The sequence below is a fragment of the Alligator mississippiensis genome, chromosome 5, assembly GCF_030867095.1.
Source record: "Alligator mississippiensis isolate rAllMis1 chromosome 5, rAllMis1, whole genome shotgun sequence".
NCBI lineage: Eukaryota > Metazoa > Chordata > Crocodylia > Alligatoridae > Alligator > Alligator mississippiensis.
Window position 1 is genome coordinate 142,168,733 of NC_081828.1, and position 22,124 is coordinate 142,190,856.

The 22,124-nt window shown below is 41.8% G+C and overlaps 1 protein-coding gene across 2 annotated transcripts in view; it reads left to right on the forward strand.

Annotated features, from left to right (window-relative positions):
- DYNC1LI1 (dynein cytoplasmic 1 light intermediate chain 1) overlaps window positions 1-22,124 on the forward strand; it is a 43,861-nt gene that overhangs the window by 12,148 nt on the left and 9,589 nt on the right. For both annotated transcript variants that reach the window (XM_006265992.4, XM_019498039.2), the window contains 6 exons: window positions 4,084-4,200; window positions 9,610-9,840; window positions 15,078-15,247; window positions 16,324-16,417; window positions 20,077-20,212; window positions 20,641-20,752. In XM_006265992.4, coding sequence (XP_006266054.1) covers window positions 4,084-4,200; window positions 9,610-9,840; window positions 15,078-15,247; window positions 16,324-16,417; window positions 20,077-20,212; window positions 20,641-20,752 — 860 coding nt within the window. The remainder of the gene's footprint in view (window positions 1-4,083; window positions 4,201-9,609; window positions 9,841-15,077; window positions 15,248-16,323; window positions 16,418-20,076; window positions 20,213-20,640; window positions 20,753-22,124) is intronic.

Here is a 22,124-nt window from a genome sequence, read left to right on the forward strand (position 1 = left end):
CTGCCTCCCTACAAGCACAAGCAGAGGAGGTATATTCATCTTTAGTGATCTCACCCTGTTTCCACTTTTTATGTGCTCCCCTTTTGGCCCTTAGGCTGCCCTGGATTTCTCTGGTCAGCCATGGAAGCCTCCTGGCCCCTTTCCCTCTTTTGCCTCGCTCGGGGATCGTCATACTTTGTGCCCGAAGGATCGTTTCCTTTAGGCACAGCCACCCTTCTTTTTAAAAGGCACAGCCTTTTAAAATAGCTTACCTGAAAACATTCAAATATCACTTAGCGTGGAGATCTTAAGTAGTAAAACATAAAATACAAAGTATTATTAAAAACAAACTAGTGCAAGTGTTTAGTAATTGTATATTTTTAAACAATTCAATACATTGAAAATGTTTTCATCTTTGTAGATAAAGCACTATCTGAGAGATGTGTTTACCTCCTCCTCTTAAATTAACTGGGAGTTAACTTCTATGATGCCCTGCAGTAAATATGATTTTATTACACGAGTTTATTTCTTATGACTCACTCTCCAATTTGTGCTAGTTCAAATGGGTGGACATCTGAGAGTCTGCCAAGGAAAAGGTAGGAAGGAGTACAAAGGGGAAAAGTGAGAAGTAGCTTTAACTTCTGTGCTAGAAGATCATAATCATTAACTTTATTTATTTTAGTAAGGTGTATGACCGAAGTGTTTAACTTGGAGAAAATGTATCAACTATTTCACTTTTCTGTATCTATTAAAAACCAAAAATTTTAAGTAAGGAGGTGGGGTTGGGGAAACAGACAAAACAAAACCCAATTTGCCTACAGCTGATCTCCACAATGTTAATACTGAGTTTCAGGAAAAGGGTGTAGCTCAGAACACACATTTTCATAACATGGAAAGCAATGTTCTGAAGAACTTTGTAAGAGTAAAAATAACTTTTAAGGTATGAATGCCTTTTATAGCTAGTTAAAAGGAGAGGCTACTACTGTGGACTAGCGGACAGTAATGGTTTTCTCTACTTTCCACGGGGTGCACACGAGTTTATGGTGGAAAAGCTGACCCTCTTGAGAGGGTGAAGGAAGGGAAATTACCCTTACTTAACTCAGTATTTTTTTTTAAATCTGTCTATTCCTCAATTAGTTTAGCAAATGAGAGCTACACGGGTTGTCAACCAGGGGTATACATACCTCAGGGTGTGGGGGGGGGTACTTTGAAAGGTTCCAGGGGGTATGCGGGGGCAGGCATGGATGGAGTCGTTTCACTCCATGCGGTTGCCTCACAGGAGCAGGACTGGGGTGGTGTGGGGGGGGCCATGCAGACACTGCACAGCCAATGCTCCACCACTCTTCCCCGTCCCCCCGCTCCAATTCTGGTACACTTATTTAAAAAAAAAAAGGTTGAAAACCCCTGATATAAGGGGCGCTTAATATAGTTCCCAGCAAGACGGTACTTACTGTATTTACTTGATTCCAAGATGAGGGTTTTTTTCCCACTTGGAATGTGGGGGAGGGGGGTACATCTTGCATCTTGGGTTTGAGTACAGGGTGGCATAAGGGGCAGGTGACTGCTGCAGCTCTGACTCTAGCCCTGAGCTTGGGTTGTGCTCACTTTTAAACAGTAGCTATAATGAAACCTCTTAAGCCGTTACTTTGGCTGAGGCAAGTGAAGCTGTATCCTTACAAAAATTATAATATTCAAAGAAATTTGGTAATAGTTTGTGTTAACTTAAGCAACCTATATGTTGGGAGATCTTAAGAGCCACTATTTCAAGTTGTTTATAGATAACAATTTTAGGAAACTCAGCTGAAATTAGAAACAAAGATCAGCTCTGGGCACTTTATTCACATACTAAGGAAAGCTTGAACTGTAGCAGACAGACATCTTGTATGTGTGACTTGTAACTACTGGCTTGGTTCTATGCAACCAAAAAAAGAAATGATTCAAGAACAAAAATATGCTTTTTCCCCCCCCTGCCCCCCTTTTTTAAGTTGTAAAAAGTGTGCTGCACTTGGAGCAACGGCTCTACTTCTGCTAAACTTAGAAGCAATGGAAAATTGCCTATGTTGTGGCTTTTTGAGTTCATAAAAATACAAGATTCAATTCTTTTTTTCAGAACAAAAAACAAAACCTCTCATGCTTTTTTCATCCCAAAAGATTAATCTTGTAAAATATGACCAAAATCTACTATATCACTGTAATTGGGTAAGCAGGGATTCTTTTTAGTAACATTCTTAAACTTCCTGTCACAAAAACCCTCTCTGAATTTTAAAACTAGGAACATCATACAGCTAATTTCCAAGTGAGAGGTTGGGGTTAACTTGAAATCCTTTTTTAAATAATAAAGGCAGCAAAAACGCAATTTTAAATTATTCTGTAGATTAGAAATAAACTTCAATAGAATTTTAGTTACATATATAGACCTGCTGAAAAAGAAATTATATTTAAGAGTAATAGTAAAAAATAGTTCCTAAAATTCTTCAAGACTAGTGAGTTTTCATAGTATATGACAAGTTTGAAAAATCTTTTGTACTACCTAAGAAGACACAGCCTACCACCTTGTACCAAACTTTTAATAACTAGGTAATGGTTGGATTTCTCAAACTGTTTCTGTACTTGAATAAGTGTTTATAACTTTCTGCAAGCATACATTTAGACCATAGTGGGTGCATCTACACGTGCTATTAAGGCAATGAAATAAACTCTGGAGCAGTTTGTGTCGATGTTAATTGCTCCTGGATGTGGGGTCTACGCGTGCATCTGGGACTGCGGCAATTAGAGCTGGGGCGAAGCAGCCCTGGGCTGCCAGGGTCATGGGAGGGCGGGCAGTGTCAGGCACTGGGAGCCGGCTTCAGGTGGCAATAGTGGCGCTGACTGGAGCAGGGGGTCTGGTCCCTGGCTGGCTGGACTGATTGAGTGCAACTTGCGCCTGGCAGTCACTGTCCGCAGGAACGTTTAATTGCAGTTAATTACTCCGCCCTAAGATAGCACTGTCCCTGATGGTACTATTTTATGGCAGAGTTAATTTTACTGTACTCTAATACTGATGCACGTGTGGATGGTGATGCTTTACTGCGGAGTTGACTAATTAGGTCTGCAGTAAAGCGCATGTATCGATGCACCCAGTGTGAGTGGTGAATCCTTACATTTATATGTACGTCTCAATTTGGCTCTAACTATGTATAGTTGTATCACTGTACTCCTTGAAATTTGGGAAGCACTGACTTGTTGAGAATAATTGCTGGCAGCATTCAAATTAACTCTTAATGTTATGGTCACGTTGCAGTGTTAATTTCTTTAGGGCTTTTTGGAAGTGAGATGTATAGCAGTATTCTCCCTAGTCTTACCCTAGTATATTACGGTGTCTGGTATCACTCTTACTAGTGCTGTAAATATACCTAAATGCTTTAATCTTGGTCATAATAATAATAAATATCAAGGTTATTTTAATATTTTTGGCTTGAAGAATGGTAGGCACACACTTATGCTTTTGTAGTCTAAAGCAGTGGTTTCCTCCTTCCTAGGCCTTGCATATTTAAAAAAAAAAAAAGTTTGCTTTCTTACAAGACAAGGATACAAGAAACTAGCATGTCATTGGGTGCTGTGTCATTGCCTACTATTCCATATTATTTGAAATAGTGTTCACTTGACTTTAAGCTTGACACAAAGGTTGTAGGCTTTCTAGAATGCAAGAAAAAGCAACTTCAGCTCCCAAAGTTTTCTCTGTTTCAGTTGCAGGTTAGTGTTAATGAGCATGAAATATATATTGCTCTGTAGAAATTAATTTTTCTTACCTTTCAAATATTCACTTAAATGTGTAGGGGTAACCAAAATTTGTTAACTTTTCAGTGTGTAATATTAAACATCAAATGGTAGAAATTCCTTTTCATGCAAGCTATAGGTACTTAATGACATGATGTAAATATTACTGTTTAATATTGGACAGTGATGCATAAGTTTTGTAAAAAAAATAGTTGACCCAATACCAGTGTTTTTAGATTGTCTTCAGCTGAGTGATTCCTGTGGTTACTTACCTTTTTTGGACAAATGAATGAGCCATTTAAAAAAAAAAAAAATCACAATATAATTTCTTTCTTTTTTTCTCTCTAGGGGAAGATGGAGCAGGCAAAACTAGTCTAATAGGAAAAATTCAAGGAATAGAAGAATACAAGAAAGGAAGAGGAATGGAATATCTATATTTAAATGTGCATGATGAAGATAGAGATGGTAGGTATCATGTGAATCTATAATAGTTGTTATTTTGCTTCCAGAGTGAATGGCTGAAAGGTCTAGTAGTAAGATAGTGCGTTTAACTTGCTCAAATTGGTTGTTTGCTTTTTTTGATAGGTCTAAAGTCCAGATAAAGGGGTTCTTGCATAACTTATAATACATATATTGGTTGGCTTCTTTTTCGATGAGAATAGAGTGGTGAGACGAAAATAGAGTAGTGTGGCTCTTTTGGGTGGTATGGCAATACAAATATCCTGAGAGCCCTAATTAAGGACCAGAACTCAGCTGTGCTAGGTATTACACAAAAGGATCAAAATCATAAGAACATAAGAATTGCCACTTATTGCACGAGATGGACCCAGTATCCCACATCTCACAGTGGCAGAGTGGATGCTGAAAGGGAGAGTGCACTGGGTATGACCAGGGTTTCCCCACTCCACTGTTTCCCTCTAACTTGCAGTCTCCAACACTTAAGCTTTAGGACAGTGGTTCTCAAACTTTTTTTTGCGGACGTATTGAAAATCGCTGAGGGTCTCGGTGGACCACTTAAACCTTTTTTTGTTTTACAAATCAAAGTGCACAACTCGTATTTTAATATCAGTAGTCCTACCTTTCTAATGTGATGGATGTGCCTGGTTTGTTTGGTTGGTTTTTTTTGAGCAAAGTTGTGGGAAGTCGGGTATAATCTTTTGTCAGCTTTAGCCTTGGGTCACTTTTCTGTGGACTGGTGGCGTGGTCCACAAACCAGTTTGAGAGCTTCTGCTCTAAGAAGTTTTAATTCAGAGGCTGTATCCCTAACTCCCATGCTGAATAGCTACTGATGTCCCTTTCTTCCTTGAATATGTCCAGTCCTTGTTTGAATCTGGCTTAATTGTCAGCTTCCGCAACATCTGGTGACGATGAGTTTTGCACTGTGTGAACTTCTTTTTACTCGTTTTAAACTTACTACTTACTAATTTCATTTTGTGACCCCCTAGTTCTTGTCGTAAGAGTAAATAATTACTCAGTTTCTCTTTTGCCATTTACTATTTTGTAAACCCTTCTGTCTCCCTCAGACGTTAAACTGGATTAGGTCTAGCCTAGTCTTTCTACATATGGAAGCCCCTCCACATTGCTAATCATCCCTATTGCCCTTCTCTGTACCTTCTTTATTTCTTCTATGTCCTTTTTGAGGTGTAGGGACCAGAACTGGGCACAATATTCAAGGCATGGATGCACTGGATTTATAAAGGGGGGCATAATGACAGTTTCACTTCTGTTTACAGGTCCTTTCTTAATACCTAACACTTCTGTCTTTCTGATGGCTGCTGAGCACCAAGCTGATGTTCTTAGTGAACTATCCACATCCACAATGACTCCCAGATCTTTCCCATGTGGTAACAGCTAATGTAGAGCCCATTATAGTGTAGGTATAGTTTGGGTTACTTTTTTGTCCAGGTGCATAACTGTACACTTATCTACATTGAATTGAATCTGCCATTTATGTGTCCATTTGCTCAATCGTGCCAGATCCTTCGCAGTTCTTCACAGTCTGCCTTGGTCTTTACTACTTTGAATAATTGGGCCAATTTGCCAATGACACATGTCACTACTTGCCCCCTTTTCCAGATCATTTATGAATATGTTAAACAGCATTGGTTCCAACACAGATCCCTGAGGGGACTCCACTGTTACTTCTTTGCATTCTGAAAATTGATCATTTATTCTTTTTGGTTGGTTGGTTGGTTGGTTTTTTTTGCTTTCTATCATGGAGCCAATTTCTAATCCATGCATGTGCATCCCCTGTGATCCCATAGCTACCTAATTTAGTTAAAAGCCTCTGGTGGGGGATCTTGTCAAAGGCTTTTTGAAAGTCCAAATATACTGTGTCAGCTGGATTGCCCTGATCCACCTCCTTATTGAAACCTTCAAAGAACTCTAGGTTGGTGAGGTATGATCTTCTTTTTGACAGCTGCTCTGGTTCCTCCCCAGCAAGTCATGTTGCATCTCAAGTAGGGCCAAGGAGGTGATCCTCCCCCTCTACGCGACACTGGTCAGGCCACAGCTGGAGTACTGTGTCCAGTTCTAGGCACCCCACTTCAAGAGGGATGTGGACAACATTGAGAGGGTCCAGAGGAGGGCCACCCGCATGATCCGGGCACAGCAGGGCAGACCCTACAATGAGAGGCTATGGGACCTGAACTTGTTCAGCCTTCACAAGAGAAGGCTGAGGGGGCACCTGGTGACCGTCTATGAACTCACTAGGGGGGACCAGAAGGGTTTGGGGGAGACCTTGTTTCCCCTAGCGCCCCCCGGGATAACAAGGAATAACAGCCACAAGTTGTTGGAGAGTAGGTTTAGATTAGACATCCATAGGAACTACTTCACAGTTAGGGCGGCTAGGATCTGGCACCAGCTTCCAAGGGAAGTGGTGCTGGCTCCTACCCTGGGGGTCTTTAAGAAGCAGCTTGATGCCTACCTGGCTGGGGTCATTTGAGCCCAGTTTCCCTCCTGCCCAGGCAGGGGGTTGGACTTGAAGATCTACAAGATCCCTTCCGATCCTACTTCTATGATTCTATGATGTTCATCCATGTGCTGAACAGCTCTTTTTATTATTGTTTCTACCAGTTTCTAGGAACAGAAGTTAGGTTTACTGGCTTGTAATTCCCTGTAGAGTCTAGAGCCTTTTTTAAATATGGGAGTCACATTGGCAACCTCCAGTCCTCTGGAGCATACTTAAAGGTATCTTTAGCAATAGGTTGCATACTACAGATAGGAGTCGGTAATTTCTGATCTGAGCTCCTTTAGGACCCTAGAGTGAGTGCCATCAGGCCCTGGTGATTTGCTACTGTTTTAGTTTATCAGTTTCCTCTATGACCTCATCTATTGAAACCTCAGTTTGAGTCAGCCTGACTTGTCCTTAGAGAGGAGTGAATTGGTGATTAGAATTTCCTTAACATCTTCCACAGTGAAGACAGATGCAAAGAATGTATTTTAGTTTCTCGGCAATGGCCCTATCCTCCTTTAGCCCCCTTGTTACACCTTGATCATCCAAAGGCTTACTTGACTCCCTGACAGGTTTTTGGCTTCTAATGTACTTAAATAAACATGTATTGGTACCTTTTGTCTCCTAGCAAGTTTCTCCCCAAATTCTATCTTAGCTTTGTCTTATTACAAGCTAAGAGAGAGCTTGTTCTGCAAGACAAAAACAAAAAATGACATGCATAAAAATAGTGAGATGCTTGTCAGAATTGTGGGTATTAGTTTAGCACATTAGCAGCCTAACTGCCATCAAATTAGTTTGCAGGCATTGTGGCAAACAAAAGTTGGAAAGAGGATAATGAAGTTGCTTAGCACAGTGGTTCTCAACCTTTTTTGTACCAGAACCCGTTTGAAAATATCGATGGCCAGTCCTGACCCACAGATCTCTGGCCCTGCTGGTACCTCTCACTCCCCAAACTGCCCTGTTGGAAGGGGCCTCCAGCTGCTCCTGTCCTGCTGGAACCAGAGCACGGTGGCTGCCACAGATCTGGCTTATGTAGGTGGCTGTGGAGTGTGTCTGGCTCCAGCATGGGCTGGAAGGAGGAGGGGAGGCCTGTTGGCACGCCTCTGCCCTGGGCTGGGGCTCTGGTGTTGAGCCAGGCAGCCTGGTTACAGCTCCTCCCTCCCCCCACCTCTGAGGCAGTCTCCTAGGTGCCCTGCCCTTGCAAGGATGGACACTGGCCCCAGTGCCACCAGCCCAGCTATGCAGCTCCCCACTGCCCCCTTCCCCTGCTGGAGGGGTAGGTGCCTCTTCCCTCACCTTGGCACCTGGCCACCCCTTCCCCACTCCCCCTTGCCAGACAGTCCCCAAGACCTGGACCTCCATCCCCCACTTCGCATATACTTACCTGCATCCAGCTGCTGGGGCTGCTCCCATGACCCTACCTGGCTGCATGCTGGTCGTGTGCATATGCAAATTTATGTGCGCCCACTGCCTCCAGTTGCCTTAAGCAGCTCCTTGCAGGTTGGAATGCTGCCAGCCTCCTGAGTGAAACCCATGCTTTCCCACATCTTTCTGGGACTTGCTCACAACACTTTCAAGTGTTCTTGCAACCCACTTTAAGTGGGTTAAGTAAGGGAGTGGGGATTAGCATAAACTGAAAAATGAGATTAGTTTACTAGGGCAAGTAAGGGGGGTTTGTTTGTTTGTTTGTTTGTTTGTTTTAAAGAATAACAGCCAGTGGTAAAAGTTACAAAAGGGGAACGAGGGAAACCAAGGGGAGGTGAATTGTCCCATTGCATTTTGTCCTTTTTTGTGAGATACTATGCATTAAGAGGTGGCAGATGCAAGAGGAGGGTAGAGTTTATCAGATGAGGAAAGGGAGTTTGTCAAAATTGGAGATGAAAGCCGATATGGATGGTAGATGAAAGTAATAGAGGGAGAGAGACTGGGAAGCAGAAAGAAGGTTAGAAGGATTTGCAGGGAGACCCCAAAAACCATCTTGTGATCTGATGAAGTTGGGGTGGGGGAGAGATGCAGGGGTGGTGTCAGCTGGAAGGATTGAGGTAACATCTGACAAGGCCCTTAGAGACACTTAGGACGTGTTAACTGTACTTAACACTAGCAGCTGAGCATTCAAGCAGTAAAATGTGCTAAATGCTATCATACCAGAGCAAAGTTAGCACTTTCCCAGCAAGGAGCATCTCAATCAGCGAGGAGTATCTTGAGTAGTATTAGCTAACATGTTGAGCTAATGTCAGACTGCTGCACAGAGGTAATATGATCGGAAGACTGCAGTGAGGGGCCTGGGACCGACAAACAGCTGAGTTTTTTTTTTTTTTTTTTTATCTAGGGGTGCCTTAAGCCTAAAAAGGTTAGGAACCACTGATCTTACTCTTTAAAATATTGAGTGCTGAGAATGAAGCACTCTTTCCCACTAATGCTATGAGTACTAACTTTTTGAAACTGCAGAATACTTTAAGTGTTGGCTGTGGTGGGCTTTAACTTCTTTGGGTATCTGCTTAAGGAAACTTATTTGTTAAGAGAGAGCCCACTTAAATGTATCTTAATTTGTCTAAAAGTTATTTAGTTTATTTAAAATCTCCCTCATGCCCATTCTATATTCATAGGTTATTTTCCTTGAGTGTTACACAACCTTTTCTTGGGAAGAGACCAAATTAGAAAATATTTGAAAATATTGATGGCCAGTCCTGACTCACAGCTCTCTGGCCCTGCTGGTACCCCTCACTCCCCAAACTGCCCTGCTGGAAGGGGCCTTCAGCTGCTCCTGTCCTGCTGGAACCAGAGCACAGTGGCTGCCACAGATCTGGCTGAATGAGCAGAAATTAGAATGAGCAGTTTTAAAATACTTAGAAACAGTCTGCTGGATAAAGTGTCTTTTCTTAAAATGTAAACTAAAAACTATTGTCTTTTTTTTATTACAGATCAAACAAGATGCAATGTGTGGATCTTGGATGGTGATCTATATCATAAAGGCCTCCTTAAATTTGCAGTGGAGGCTAGCTCTCTAAAGGACACTCTGATTATGTTGGTGGTTGACATGTCTAGGCCCTGGACTGCATTGGATTCTTTACAGAAATGGGCGAGTGTTGTAAGAGAGCATATTGACAAATTAAAAATTCCTCCTGAAGAAATTAAAGAAATGGAACAAACGTGTGAGTGTTCGGAATGCATGGGGGGGAAAAACCTGAAGTCAAGTGTACTTAATGACCTTTGGAATCATTAACTTCTGTTCTGATTCAGTCTCTCTTGCATGGTTTGGAAACTTAATACAATTAGGACTTAGAAAAATTAGAACTGTAGCATTCCAATTTTCTGGTTTTTTGTGTTTTTTTTAATATTGCCTCAGGTGTTTTAAAATACCTTCTGGCTTTAGTAACTTTCTCTGTGTTCCTTCCCTTTCACAAAACAAAACAATGAAACCCTTCTAAAAACTTTGCTTCTCAAAACTGTATGTAGGTAAACATCTGCTTCAAATAATACATCTTAGATTTATGCTGTTAGTCTTAAAAGGCAGTATACAAGCACATTCTGTCTCGGTCAAGTTACTAACCGTATCTTCCTTGGACAAAATGGGTCCAAAATTCTATCAGTAGAATAGCTGTTTTGGATATGCCATGATCTAGGGCTGAAGTTTTTTTCCTCAGTGTTTGAACTCTTGTACTACTACAGAGAAGTATACAAAACTGCGTAGATGTGCACATAGAGCTTTCAGATATACAAAACACAAGATAGTGTCAAAACAGTCATTTATATTTGAACAAAGTGCATGTGACATCAACAGCATGTTTTGACACTAAGTTACTCCTCATCTAACTTTGAAAAGAATAACTCTGGGTTGCTGTAGTAGTTTCCATACAGGGATTACTGAACTCATTCTTAGTCTGAGGACAACTGAATTCTCAAAAGAGGAGAAGGATATTTAAAATAAGAATCCTTCATTATTATATGTAAGCAATGTTAAATCATAGCCCTCAGACTTGGCTGAGATCAACTGCTATGATGCACTTGAGGAAACAGATCACAGCTATCAAGTTGCTAGAAGCTAGAAGTATGCTATGCTAAATTGTTTACTGCAGGGGTGCTCAAGTACCAGCCTAATGGACAAATGTGGCCTGCAGAGCCATAGCATCCAGCCCACAGGGCTCTGGGCTGAATTTTAGCAGTGGGGGAGCAGTGGCCATTTAATATGACCATATTTCCCTGCTGCCAAATTCCCAAGCCCTTTAATGGGTCAGAGTCCCTGTCATGCCTTCTTCCCTTAACATGACTAGATTGGGGCTGGGCCTTGCCACCGCCTCCTCCTCTGACCCCGTCCCCTCCATAGGGCACATTGGAGCAGTGTTTAAGCCGCCTTTTTCTCCCCCAGCCCTTCTGGGCTGAACCCTGCCCCCTCTCCCCTGCTAGGGCTAGGTTGGGGCTGTCAAGGCCTCCCTCCCCTCCCCCTCCCCCCCCCCCCCATCACCTCTCTGTGGGGCCAGGTCAAGCTCTCTTCTCCCATTAGTCAGGTTGCTCCTTGCCATGCTCTGCACTGCACCCACTGCCTCACTGCACCCACACTGGGCACTGGATCAGGGCCACCAGCTTGATTGGGTCTGTGGACAGACCTGGTACTACCCATTTTGCTTGCCAATTAAAGAGGTTGAGCATCACTGGCTTACTACAGTAGCTCAAACTTCTGGAAATGATGCAGCATGTTAAGAAACTTTCATTGTGTGTTTAGTTAAATATCTGTTGAGGCCATTTTTACAACAAAATAATTTAGTTTTGTTCAATTGCTACACAAAAAATGCTTAAACTGATGGAAAAATATTGCTCCAGAATCTTGTCCTTAATTAGAACCAGTATGGAGGCAGCTTCCTTTTATATTGAGGTGGATGCTTTGGGCTAATGACTATAGCATTTACAATGAGATTCAATGTTCCATCCTCAAAATAAGTTCTGCCTTACTGTGGGATTTAACATCCATTCTTTATTTTATTTTTTCTTTAAAAACTAGTCTTCATTTACTTGAAGAGCTCAGATATTAAATATCTAAGTACCATAATATATTTCAGTAACACAAATAGTATGCAGTAATCAGTTTCCTTTCTTAAAGGAAAAAATCAGAAAAGCTCTTGGCAACATAGTCAGTTAGTATTGCACTGAAATTCTCAAGGCTTGAAATTCTGTGACTTGCCTATATAATACCGCAAGTTCAGCGATGGTAGCTTTTTGTGTTTCAGGAAGACAAAAGAATCATAAGGCAGCCTTTAACTGGGGAATGTTTTTATTCATCGTAAGGCATGGGAGCCATAAAATACAAATAAGAATTCTAACATGTCTTCTAACAGAAGTCTGTCTGTCCTGTCTGTCTGTCACTTTACTTGCTTTCTGATTGGTTGTCTTGGCAGCCAATCAGAGTGTTCCAAGAGTGTTTTGGACAGGAGGCAGTGGTGGTGGTGCTCTGCCATGATGGCAGGGACTAAGCGGGGCAGGGGGTGAGACCAGCAGCCTTGGCCCTGCCCTGCTCCCTAGAGGTGGCAGCGGCATGGGGTGCTGGCCAAGGGGGACAGAGGGGATGGCAGGGCAAGCTTCCCTCCCCCTTGCTCCTGGGAGGCAGTGCAGGGTGGGAGAGTCCTGGGAGGTGGTACAGTGCTCTGTCCCTGACCACCCGCCATCATTCCTGACAAGTATTTGGCTAGTACAAATCTTTTTGTTCCTGCTTGGCTTTTTTTCATGCTTATAGTATTGCAGTTGGTTCACTTTAAATTGTTCCTTCACTGCTGGCTTTTTTGTGGCTTTCAAATGTAGGTTGCTGAAGCTAGAAATCAAATTGTGGTGGAACACGTAAAGGGAATATATACTGGTTTATTTAGATGGATGAATTACGGAGGGGTTTTTTGTAGTCTGAGCACCATGCAAATTCCTAGTGAGCTGTGGGACAATGTTTTGTGTAAGTCTGTAGGAAGGCATTGTAGCAAACTTGTTCAGTGATGATTTCTTTTTTGGTAATTCTTCACCCCGTAGTGGGGGGGATATCAGCTTGAGGGAACAATCTCGCTTGGGTTTTAGCTTGACTCAGATGAGCCAAATAGTCCACTCTTGAAAGCACCACCAGACTTGGAGAGGAAGGCTGTTTTTTTGGACCAAAAAGTGATAGTCAGAGTTAACTATGCAATGAATATACACCATAAATGGCACAAGAGTTCTGTTACTGGGCCTTCTTGAAGTTGGTAGAGAAAATGATTCAGGAGGCAAATAGAGTAACTGAAATGAGTTAAGGTGTGTAATACATTCTGTTTAATGGTACAAAGGCCTGAACAGTTTGGAGAGAAGTGGGGCAGTAGGGTGGGGAATTGTGCAGAACTCTTGGCTTCCTCATGCAAATTGTAGACTGCTCAAAATTTTGCCCTGTATGTAGTCTCTAGCTCAGCTCTGCTAAGGAATGCGAGATGACTGAGTGTGATTTCTGGTTTTTTTGTGTGTGGAGTGTACCAGCTATGCTAAATTTTAAGGGCTCTCTTCTCATTTAGGGAGTGAGACGAGGCTCTTGAGTGAATACCACCAAAATGGTGCAAGATTCGGGAATTTAAATAAGCTGAAGAGAAGCAGTTTCATAAATTAATTATGGTAAATGCGCAAGAAAAATTGACAGCAGGTTTGCATGAAGCCTGCTCTTTAAGCATAGTTATTACAGTAGCCCAATTACCTTATGTACAAGACATGTGTTGTCCTGCTGTATCATATACAAACATGCTTTACTGTAGTCCTATGTATATCTGGCTGTCTGTGGAAAAAACACTAATTGATACTTACCTAGTATATCTGTTCTATTGTTTTCCCCTGTCACCTTGTTCAACAATGTGTGTGCAGTAGGCCTGTGTAAATAGGGAACTATTTGATTTGGTTTCAGATTTGGCTGATTTGGATGCCAGCAATTTGATTTGGAGCTCCAAATCAGATTCCTGCTTTGATTTGGCCAAATCAGCTTCGAAGCTGATTCAGAGATTTGGCCATAGGGTATAATGGGGAATCAATGAAATATCTATAACTTTGTTGTTTTTTGTCTGATTTGGATGAAACTGTCAGGGGTGGTAGCCTCTGCTGAGCATGAATCCTACCAAGTTTCAAGGAGGTAAGTGCGGGGATTCGGGGAAAACTGCACCCCAAATTCTTGAAAACAAAACTTGTCACATGTATGTGTTACACCACAGGGGGGTGAAAACTGCAGGGATGGTAACCCCTGGTGAGGCCACAAAGCCTGCCAAATTTCAAAGAGATAGGTGCAGGGGTTTGGGAGAAAATGCACCTCGAGCTGTGGACAAGCAAAACTTGTGAAATGGGTGACAGTGTGTGTGTGTGTGTGTGTGTGTGTGTGTGTGTGTGTGTGTGTGTGTAAGGCGCAGCAGGGTGAAAGCTGCAGGCCTGCTAGCCCCTGCTAAGGCCACAAAGCCTGCCAGCTGTCAAGGAGATAGGTGCAGGGGTTCTGGGGCCCTTAACACACACACTGTCACCCATGTCACTAGTTTTGCTTGTCTGCAGCTTGAGGTGCAGTTTCCCCCAAACCCCTGCATCTGTCTCCTTGAAACTTGGCAGGCTTTGTGGCCTTACCAGGGGCCACCACCCCTGCGGTTTTGACCCTGCTGTGGCTTAACTCATGTCACGTGTGTTTTTGCTTTCAAGAATTTGGGGTGCAGTTCCCCCAAACCCCTACTCCTATCTCCTTGAAACTTGGCAAGCTTTGTGGGCTCAGCAAGAGCTACCATCCCTGCAGTTCTCACCCCACTGTGGTTTAACACACATACACGACATGGGTTTTGCTTTCAGAACTCGGGTGCAGTTCCCCAGAAACCCCTGCACCTATCACCTTGAAACTTGGCACACATCATGCCCTCAGCAGAGGCCACGGTCCCTGCAAGTTTCTTCTGAATCAGACACAAGACAAGGAAGTTATAGATATTTCATTGATTTCCCCATTATACCCTATGACCAAATTGATTCGGAAAGCCTAAAGCTTACCATGATTTGATTCGGATTCATAGATTCGGCATCTGTATCATACCTGATTCATGATCCAAAGCTTTGCACAGCCCTAATGTGCAGGGCTTTTCACAATAAGGACCTGATTTGAGGCATCTAGGCACTTTAACAGTAAATATTAAACAATTGGGTCAATATTATCCTCTTACAATTTATATAGTTAGCAAATTTTTAATGTCTTCTTCATTAGTCGTAGGTATAGTAGGTACTATATTAGCTGTCCTTTGTTCTGTACAGGCCAAGCAATAGGCAGTGTCTCAGGCGTTTTGCTGAACTTGAAGATGAAGAAACACAAATCAGGTTTTCCAGTGGAAACTGTTGAAGTCATTAAGTGGATTAATACTGCTCTTCTTTTTCTTTTTCCTTTCAGTGGTAAGAGACTTCCAGGAATATATAGAACCAGGAGAGGACTTTCCAGCTTCTCCACAGAGAAGAAATACTTCGTTACAGGAAGACAAAGATGACAGCGTGATTTTACCTCTGGGTGCAGATACATTAACATGCAATTTAGGCATTCCAGTAGTAGTAGTTTGTACAAAGGTTTGTTTCAGACTTTTAATTTTTGAATATTTTAATTAAAACAAATTGGCAGGTGTGGATTTGAGGCGGAAATACCTTTAAACTGGAGAAAGCATGCTGACTCTGAAATGGTTTGCTTGTATGTATGCTTTAAAAAAACCCTCTTTTTTTGGGGGTGGGAGAGCTAATTATTAAACTCTTCTCCTGGAACAGACCAACACAATTCTGAGCATTAAAACTGATCAATAAATGTCTGGATGTTGGGGTGCTATTTTAATTAAACTTCCAATATATTCAAAACATAATGGCAGTTGTAGAGAAAAGAACTCTTACTGTACAGGAAGAGAAAATAGATGAGGATAAAATCATGTCAAATTGGAAGTGGCTTTTTGTGGACAAAAGGTAGCTGTGGAATTTGTCTTACTAGTCTATGTGAATTACTGATGGGCGTGTCAACAGAAGCAGGTCTGTAACATACATTCCAAAATAAATATGACATGGATGATATTTCTGTTCACTAATTTATAGCCTTTGTAGAATTTCTCTTTAAAATTAACTAAATCAACTAAGTTTAAAGAAATAATAATACAGTCTTATCAGTAGGATTTTCCCATCCTGCTAAACTTCATATGACAAATGATTTTTTTTTTTTAAGTTTACTCTTCTGATTTCCTCCCTTCGCTCACTACCCTCTATTTTCAGATGGAGGAGATGGTAAATAGTTAGTGGGGGGAGTGATTGTTAATCATTTGGGTGCTTTCTGCCTTGATTATTCCTCAGTTGGGGTGCTTCTTTGATCTTTCCTCTCTTGCAGCAGGTGGTACTGCCATGATAGTTATCTGTGGTTCTGCCTTTTACTCATCATGGGTAAAATATTTTTCTGCCCAGATAATCTTGTGGCCATGATACTGCACTGTTTAAAACTACCCTGCAGGGAGTTTACTCAAAATGGGATTCTTGATGTGTTCCATTATGCTTCTTTGAATTGTTATATAAAAGTATTTTGACAGTTTTTTTTTTTACTTCAAGATGAGAAGTGATGGTGCTAATTTAATAAGGTGCTTAATGTACAATACTACTTGTGTTTAACTTGACAGTGTGATGCCATTAGTGTCCTGGAAAAAGAACATGATTACAGAGATGAGCACTTCGACTTCATTCAGTCACATATTCGACGGTTTTGTTTACAGTGTATCCTTTTAATATTCAAAATGTATAGAGAAAAATTGCATATCCTGTAATCTTAAGTGTGCAAATTACAAACAGTTTTGATACAATGTTAACACATTTCTTCTAGAAATTAGCCTAAGACTAGTTAGGAACTATTTTAAATAGAACTAGATTCTGGTATACTAGGCCATGTCCAGTTTGCTTCCTTGGTATTATAAATTACTGTGATCTTTTTTTACAGGGTAATGGAACAAATCTTGTATGCTGCCTCCCTTATGGTTTCTCTGACTTCCTTTCAATATCCCTTTCCTGATCAGCAGGGATCCTGGTTTTCTCTGATTTAAAAATTTTTAAAACCCAAAATCCATGATTTGATTTAAAATGTAAAGGTCTGCCTCACTTTCCCCTCCCCCAGCCTTCTCAGCCCTCCTGATGCCCCTCACTCTCACATGACAGCTCCCCAGCCCCACACAGACACAGGTACCTATCCTAGAAGGTAAGTCTGTGGTTGGGGGGATGGCAGCTCATGTGCTGCAGCTCCAGCTGCCACCACCACTGCTGCTGCCACCTCGCAACCAGCCACACAACTCCACAGGCAAACAGTTATGGCTGCCGTGTACGAGCACCTCCCAGCTGGCACAGAGCCACTGTCAATGCTGCCGCAGAGCCATGCCCATGGAGCCAACTGGCTGGCCGCAGGGCGGTAGTGGTGGTGCAGTGGTGGCCACTGCACGCAAGTCACCCCCTCCACCAGTCAGCCAACAAGGTAGCATGTGTGCGCCCCGCACATGGTGGCCGCCACCGCACTGTTACTGCTCTGCTGCTTGCCTGCAAAGCCGTGCATCCGGCTGCAGGAAGGCAGCATGGGGCATGGTGGTAGCAGTGCGGTGGCAGCCACTATGTGCAAACCCCTTTGGCTGGCTAGCACATTTGTGGCTTGCAGAAGGGAACCCCTGCCCTTGGCCCCCAGCCCTGCTTCTGGGAGTGGCCTGAGGTGGGGGGACGGGAGATGCTGCGATGTGCTGCTTGGGGGCAGTGGCGCTTGGAGCATCCCCTTACCTCCACTTACCTCCAGGGGCAAAGGGCGAGCCTGAGCCCTGCTGTGGCTAACTCAGAGGCTCGGGCCCCACCCTTCCTCCTCTTCCTCTGGGCAGGGCTGGGGGTTTCCTGCCCTTTCTGCAACAAGCTCTTGCAAGCTGGAACTGTGCTGGCCTGCAATAACTCTGCAAAAGCAGAGCATTGGTGGATTTCTCTGCTAAAAGGGGAAATCTGCATTCTCTCCAACTTTAAAAACAGGGAATCCATGGTTTTCTCCACTTTTCTTCCATGGGAAATGGAAAACCTGGTTCCCTGCTGATCAGGTAACTTAAGGACCAGGAGGCCACTAAACTTGGATTTTAAGGTATTCCCTGAAATGGTAACGTACCACCCCAAGAATTTATATATAATTCTATACAGCTGTAAGGCATATCATTCATTTTGACCTGACAGTGGTTCCAATTCTTTGCAATACAGTTCTGTAAATCTTAATAAATAAAAGGCAAGGGGTGTAATGGAAAGGCACATAAAATTGAAAAGTGCTGCAGGGAAAGATCAATTGACTTTATTTCCTTTGGGCACATGTACGTGATGTCCTTGTACAAGCTATTGCTATTCTTGCATTTGTTCAAATACCAGTAAAAGTACTGTAAATCAGCATTGTATAGTCATCTGACCTTGTTGAGAGAAGGTCTAAATAATGTTTTAAAATGCTAGTGGCATCTTAAAATATCCAGTGCCCTAGACTATACTTCTGACTAGCACTACAGCAAAAAGAAAATTTAAAGAGAATTTCTTTAGACCAGGGGTACTCAACCTCTGGCCTGCGGGGCTCTGAGTGGTCAAAATTTGGCAGCGAGGGAACAGCAGCTACTAATGACCACCTTCCCATTCTAAATTCCTAAATCCCAAGCCCTGCAGCAGATCAAAGCCTGTGTCATGCTCTCTTCCATCTGCGTAGCGGGGTTAGGGTTGGGACATGCCATTACCACCCTCCCTGCTCCCAGCAGGGCCTGGTTGGGGTTATCAACCGCTGTTGGATGGGGCCTTGCCACACCCGCTTTGGGCACTAGATCGCAGCCACCAGCTGGATCCAGCCCATGGATGGAATAAGCACTACCCATCCAGCCTGCCACTGCTTTAGACTAGAAAGACTATAGAAAAGAAGAACATAAAGTTGGAAAAAAAATCTGAAGCCCTAATCAGGCTTGGAACAATGCCCAACTTGCTAGTTTTCAACCTTAGGCTCCCAGTCTTGCAGCTGAGACTTGGCATGCTTGGTTGCAGAACTAGGATCCAGGGTAAGAGACTACAGGTGGGTGAAACAAAAGAAAGAAAAAAATGGCATCTAGTCAATGAAACAGTGTTCTAGTGTGTACAAGATTAATTTGCATATTAAACATAAATTCCTCAAGTGAATGTCAGATTCCAGTGTGTGTATGTATATGCCTAGCAGTTATGAGAAAGAGTAGAGTTTCATATGCTGCAATGCACTTCTAATTTAATTTAGTGACACTTAGCTTCTAATCCCAGAGAATAGTTCTCAATTTCTCAGGCCACCTCTTGATTCTGTTAAAATTGCAACACTATTTTATGCTAATCTTTTAAACAGGCAGTCCTCGATTTACAACGTTTTGGTTTACAACGTTTCGCACTTACGTTTATAAATTGACACCCTGTTTCAACTTTATGACATCAGTTTCAACTTTATAATGGTTGATCCATGCTAGCGAACAAGTTCGTTGTGTCACTTGTTTCCCTTGAGAACATCTGTCTAAACTTCCTTGGGCACCTTCTTTAAGAAAGCAGACAAGACTCCAGAAAAACCTACAGCCAAGACGCCTGAGAAGACTCCAGCCAAAAGCCCTTCAAAAAGTCCAGCAAAGTTGCCTCAAAGAAGTCCTTCCAAATCAGTATGATTGCTATTTTACAATATAAGTACATTAATGTAGCTATATTACTCATCTATAATTGATCAAGTACAAAATTCTGGGGTATTTCTGGTGAAAATAGGATATCAGGCCTTGGTTCAGGAACCAGTCCACCATTTATAACGTCGTTTCTTATGAGAAAATTAGTTCCGAGTTGCAATGTTTCGACTTGATGATTGGTTCCTGAAAACCACGTCTTAAGTTGTAAGTCTGAGGACTGCCTGTATAGATTTCATTATCTGGGGAAAAAAAAAAAAAAATGTAAGGGCCAGCATCCAGCTGTTTGAAGAATTCTCATTTAAATTTAAACAAACTAAGCCCTAGATTCCAAAGGACTTCACTTTATAGGGCATAACTGTCTTGTCTTCCATTTTAAGCACATTATGAGAGGAATCAAATGAGTTTTAACAGCTAGAGCCTCAGCTGACAGTTCTGAAGATACCAGCATTTCTCTCTTCTCCCTCCCCCCCCCCCCCCCCCCCCCAATCCTTTTAATGTTGATGACTGTACTGTGTGTTTTCTTGTGGGGGTGTGGGGCAAGACAAACAAATTACAAAATTTTGTATCTTTGTTTAAATGAGTTTGTAGAGCTGAGAGTTGGTGCTGGAAGTAGTTTTATCAAATTTCAATTCTGAAGCAGTTCTAAAAAAGTCAGTTTAACTTGTTTAACAGCCTTTTTGGTTCTTGCTTTTCTTTAACAAATGTACTCAGATGGGGCAGCACTCATTTACACTTCAGTAAAGGAAAATAAAAATACTGATTTAGTGTATAAATATATAGTTCAGAAATTATATGGATTTCCTTTTAATGTACCAGCTGTTGTTGTGGAAAAAGATGCAGTATTTATGTAAGTGGGTTACATTATCCATGTTTATTTAGTATCCAGTACAACATGTAAACAAATAATTGATATAGAAATAGCTTGGAACCAGTATGTTGTTACAAGTTAAGTGTAAGAACAGGCATGTCCTTTATTGAGGGTTAATTTTAATGAATTGATGAGCAATTGCAACTCTAAGGGGAAATGTAAACTCAGTTTTCATAGTTGGATTTTAAAATACACTACTCACTATGAACACTTTCATTACCATGTTTTGCAGAGCAAATAAGAACTACTCAGGCAGCAGTATTGACTACTAACTGGAATGGAGGAAAAGTTGTTAGACCTCTTGGTCTTTGGCTTTTAGCAGTGGTAGTACTTTGACATTTAAGATTGGATGAATGAGGGATAAACTTGAATGAATTTGAAGAACAGTGACTGTTTTTTGCCTCCAGTCCTGCAGGGTGGGATAATGACAAGAAGATAGGAATATTACATGAGAACTTTCAGACGCTAAAAGCAGATGACAGTTTTGAAGATATAATAACAAAGCCTCCTGTCAGAAAGGTAACTTTTATTTCAGTATATTTAAAAGAAAAATACTTAGCAATCCCACTGAAGTAGTTAACTAATCTCTAGAACGTTCCTTTTCCCCACTGTTGGTTATTTTCCATCAACTGACAAAACTTTGTCCATTCTGTTGCCTCTCTTTTTTTTTCAGTGAGTTCTCTAGATATTTTCTAGATAAATGGAAGCTAACAGTTTGCCACCAGCTGTTTGCCTTGTTGTATTGTTTCTGTTCAACACTTATAGAGGAAGAAGGTTCTGTTTCTGCATGTAATAATGCTTTCCTCAACTAGCTTATTCTGCTCTGTCTGAGAGCAGGTGCTGACTCCAACAGCAAGTTTGGAAATGGCACAAAAACTAATTTGGGTTGTTTCTGATAAGTTGTGTCCTTATGGAGATTCTTTAAACTGAATCTGCAGACTATCCTCTGTGTGATGCATATGTGAAGATAAAGCACCACTTGACCCATAGGATCTTTACTCTCACTTTGAAGTCTGGAACACAGTGTAAAGTGAGACTATGCATGGTCCATCATGAAAGCTCTCTCCAAAAAAGATGTGAGGTCTTCTGTTTGCTCCCCTCAGTCACCAGCTTCTCCCATAATAGGCAGAGTTCTCTTTCACCCAGTGCAGTTTTTTTGTGGATCTTTCCCTCTTATCCTGACTAGCAGTATCTTTCTTCAGGGGAAAGATACCTGTTGAAAATTAAAGGCTGAACCCGAGGTCAATCTTGGAAGAAAGCCTCTTGAAAAATGAAACTGTAATCGGGTAAAGTATCTTCCAAGACGCATTTTATTCTTTCCACTAGATAGAAAGAGGAAAGAAAATATTGCCTAACTACTTGTGTCCAGAGCTGAACTCAATAGAGCTGCCATGGTCAAAATGTCAGTTACTTTTCCAGTCTCAAACTGCGTAAACTCAATAGTTTATCAAATACTCAAATCCTGAGGTAAACAGATTTATTGCTGTTACTCCTACCAAGCAGGTGACTTGGTCTGCTTTTAATAGCACTGATAGAGTAAAATGAGTACCTGGGAAACTCACTTAATGCATAGGGCTTCTTTCTCTTCCAAAGTGGAACCTGCAAATAACAAGTTGTTTCAGATTTGATTTATCCTTGGATTCTTTCACTTAGTATTCACTTAATACTTTAATTGGAAATATTGCAATAAAGGAAACAATCTTGACTTAATTGCTTCTTAGGTGTTCATGGTCATTGCCTGATATTTCCAGTGCAGTTGACCCATAGTGTGGCACAGGATTAAACCTTTATACATTTTTCCGTGCTCAAAAGTAAAGCTCCTAGGGAGCCTTACTTGAAAGGTACACTTGAAAATCAGAGTACCTTGTACCAGTGAACATTTGGCATCTTA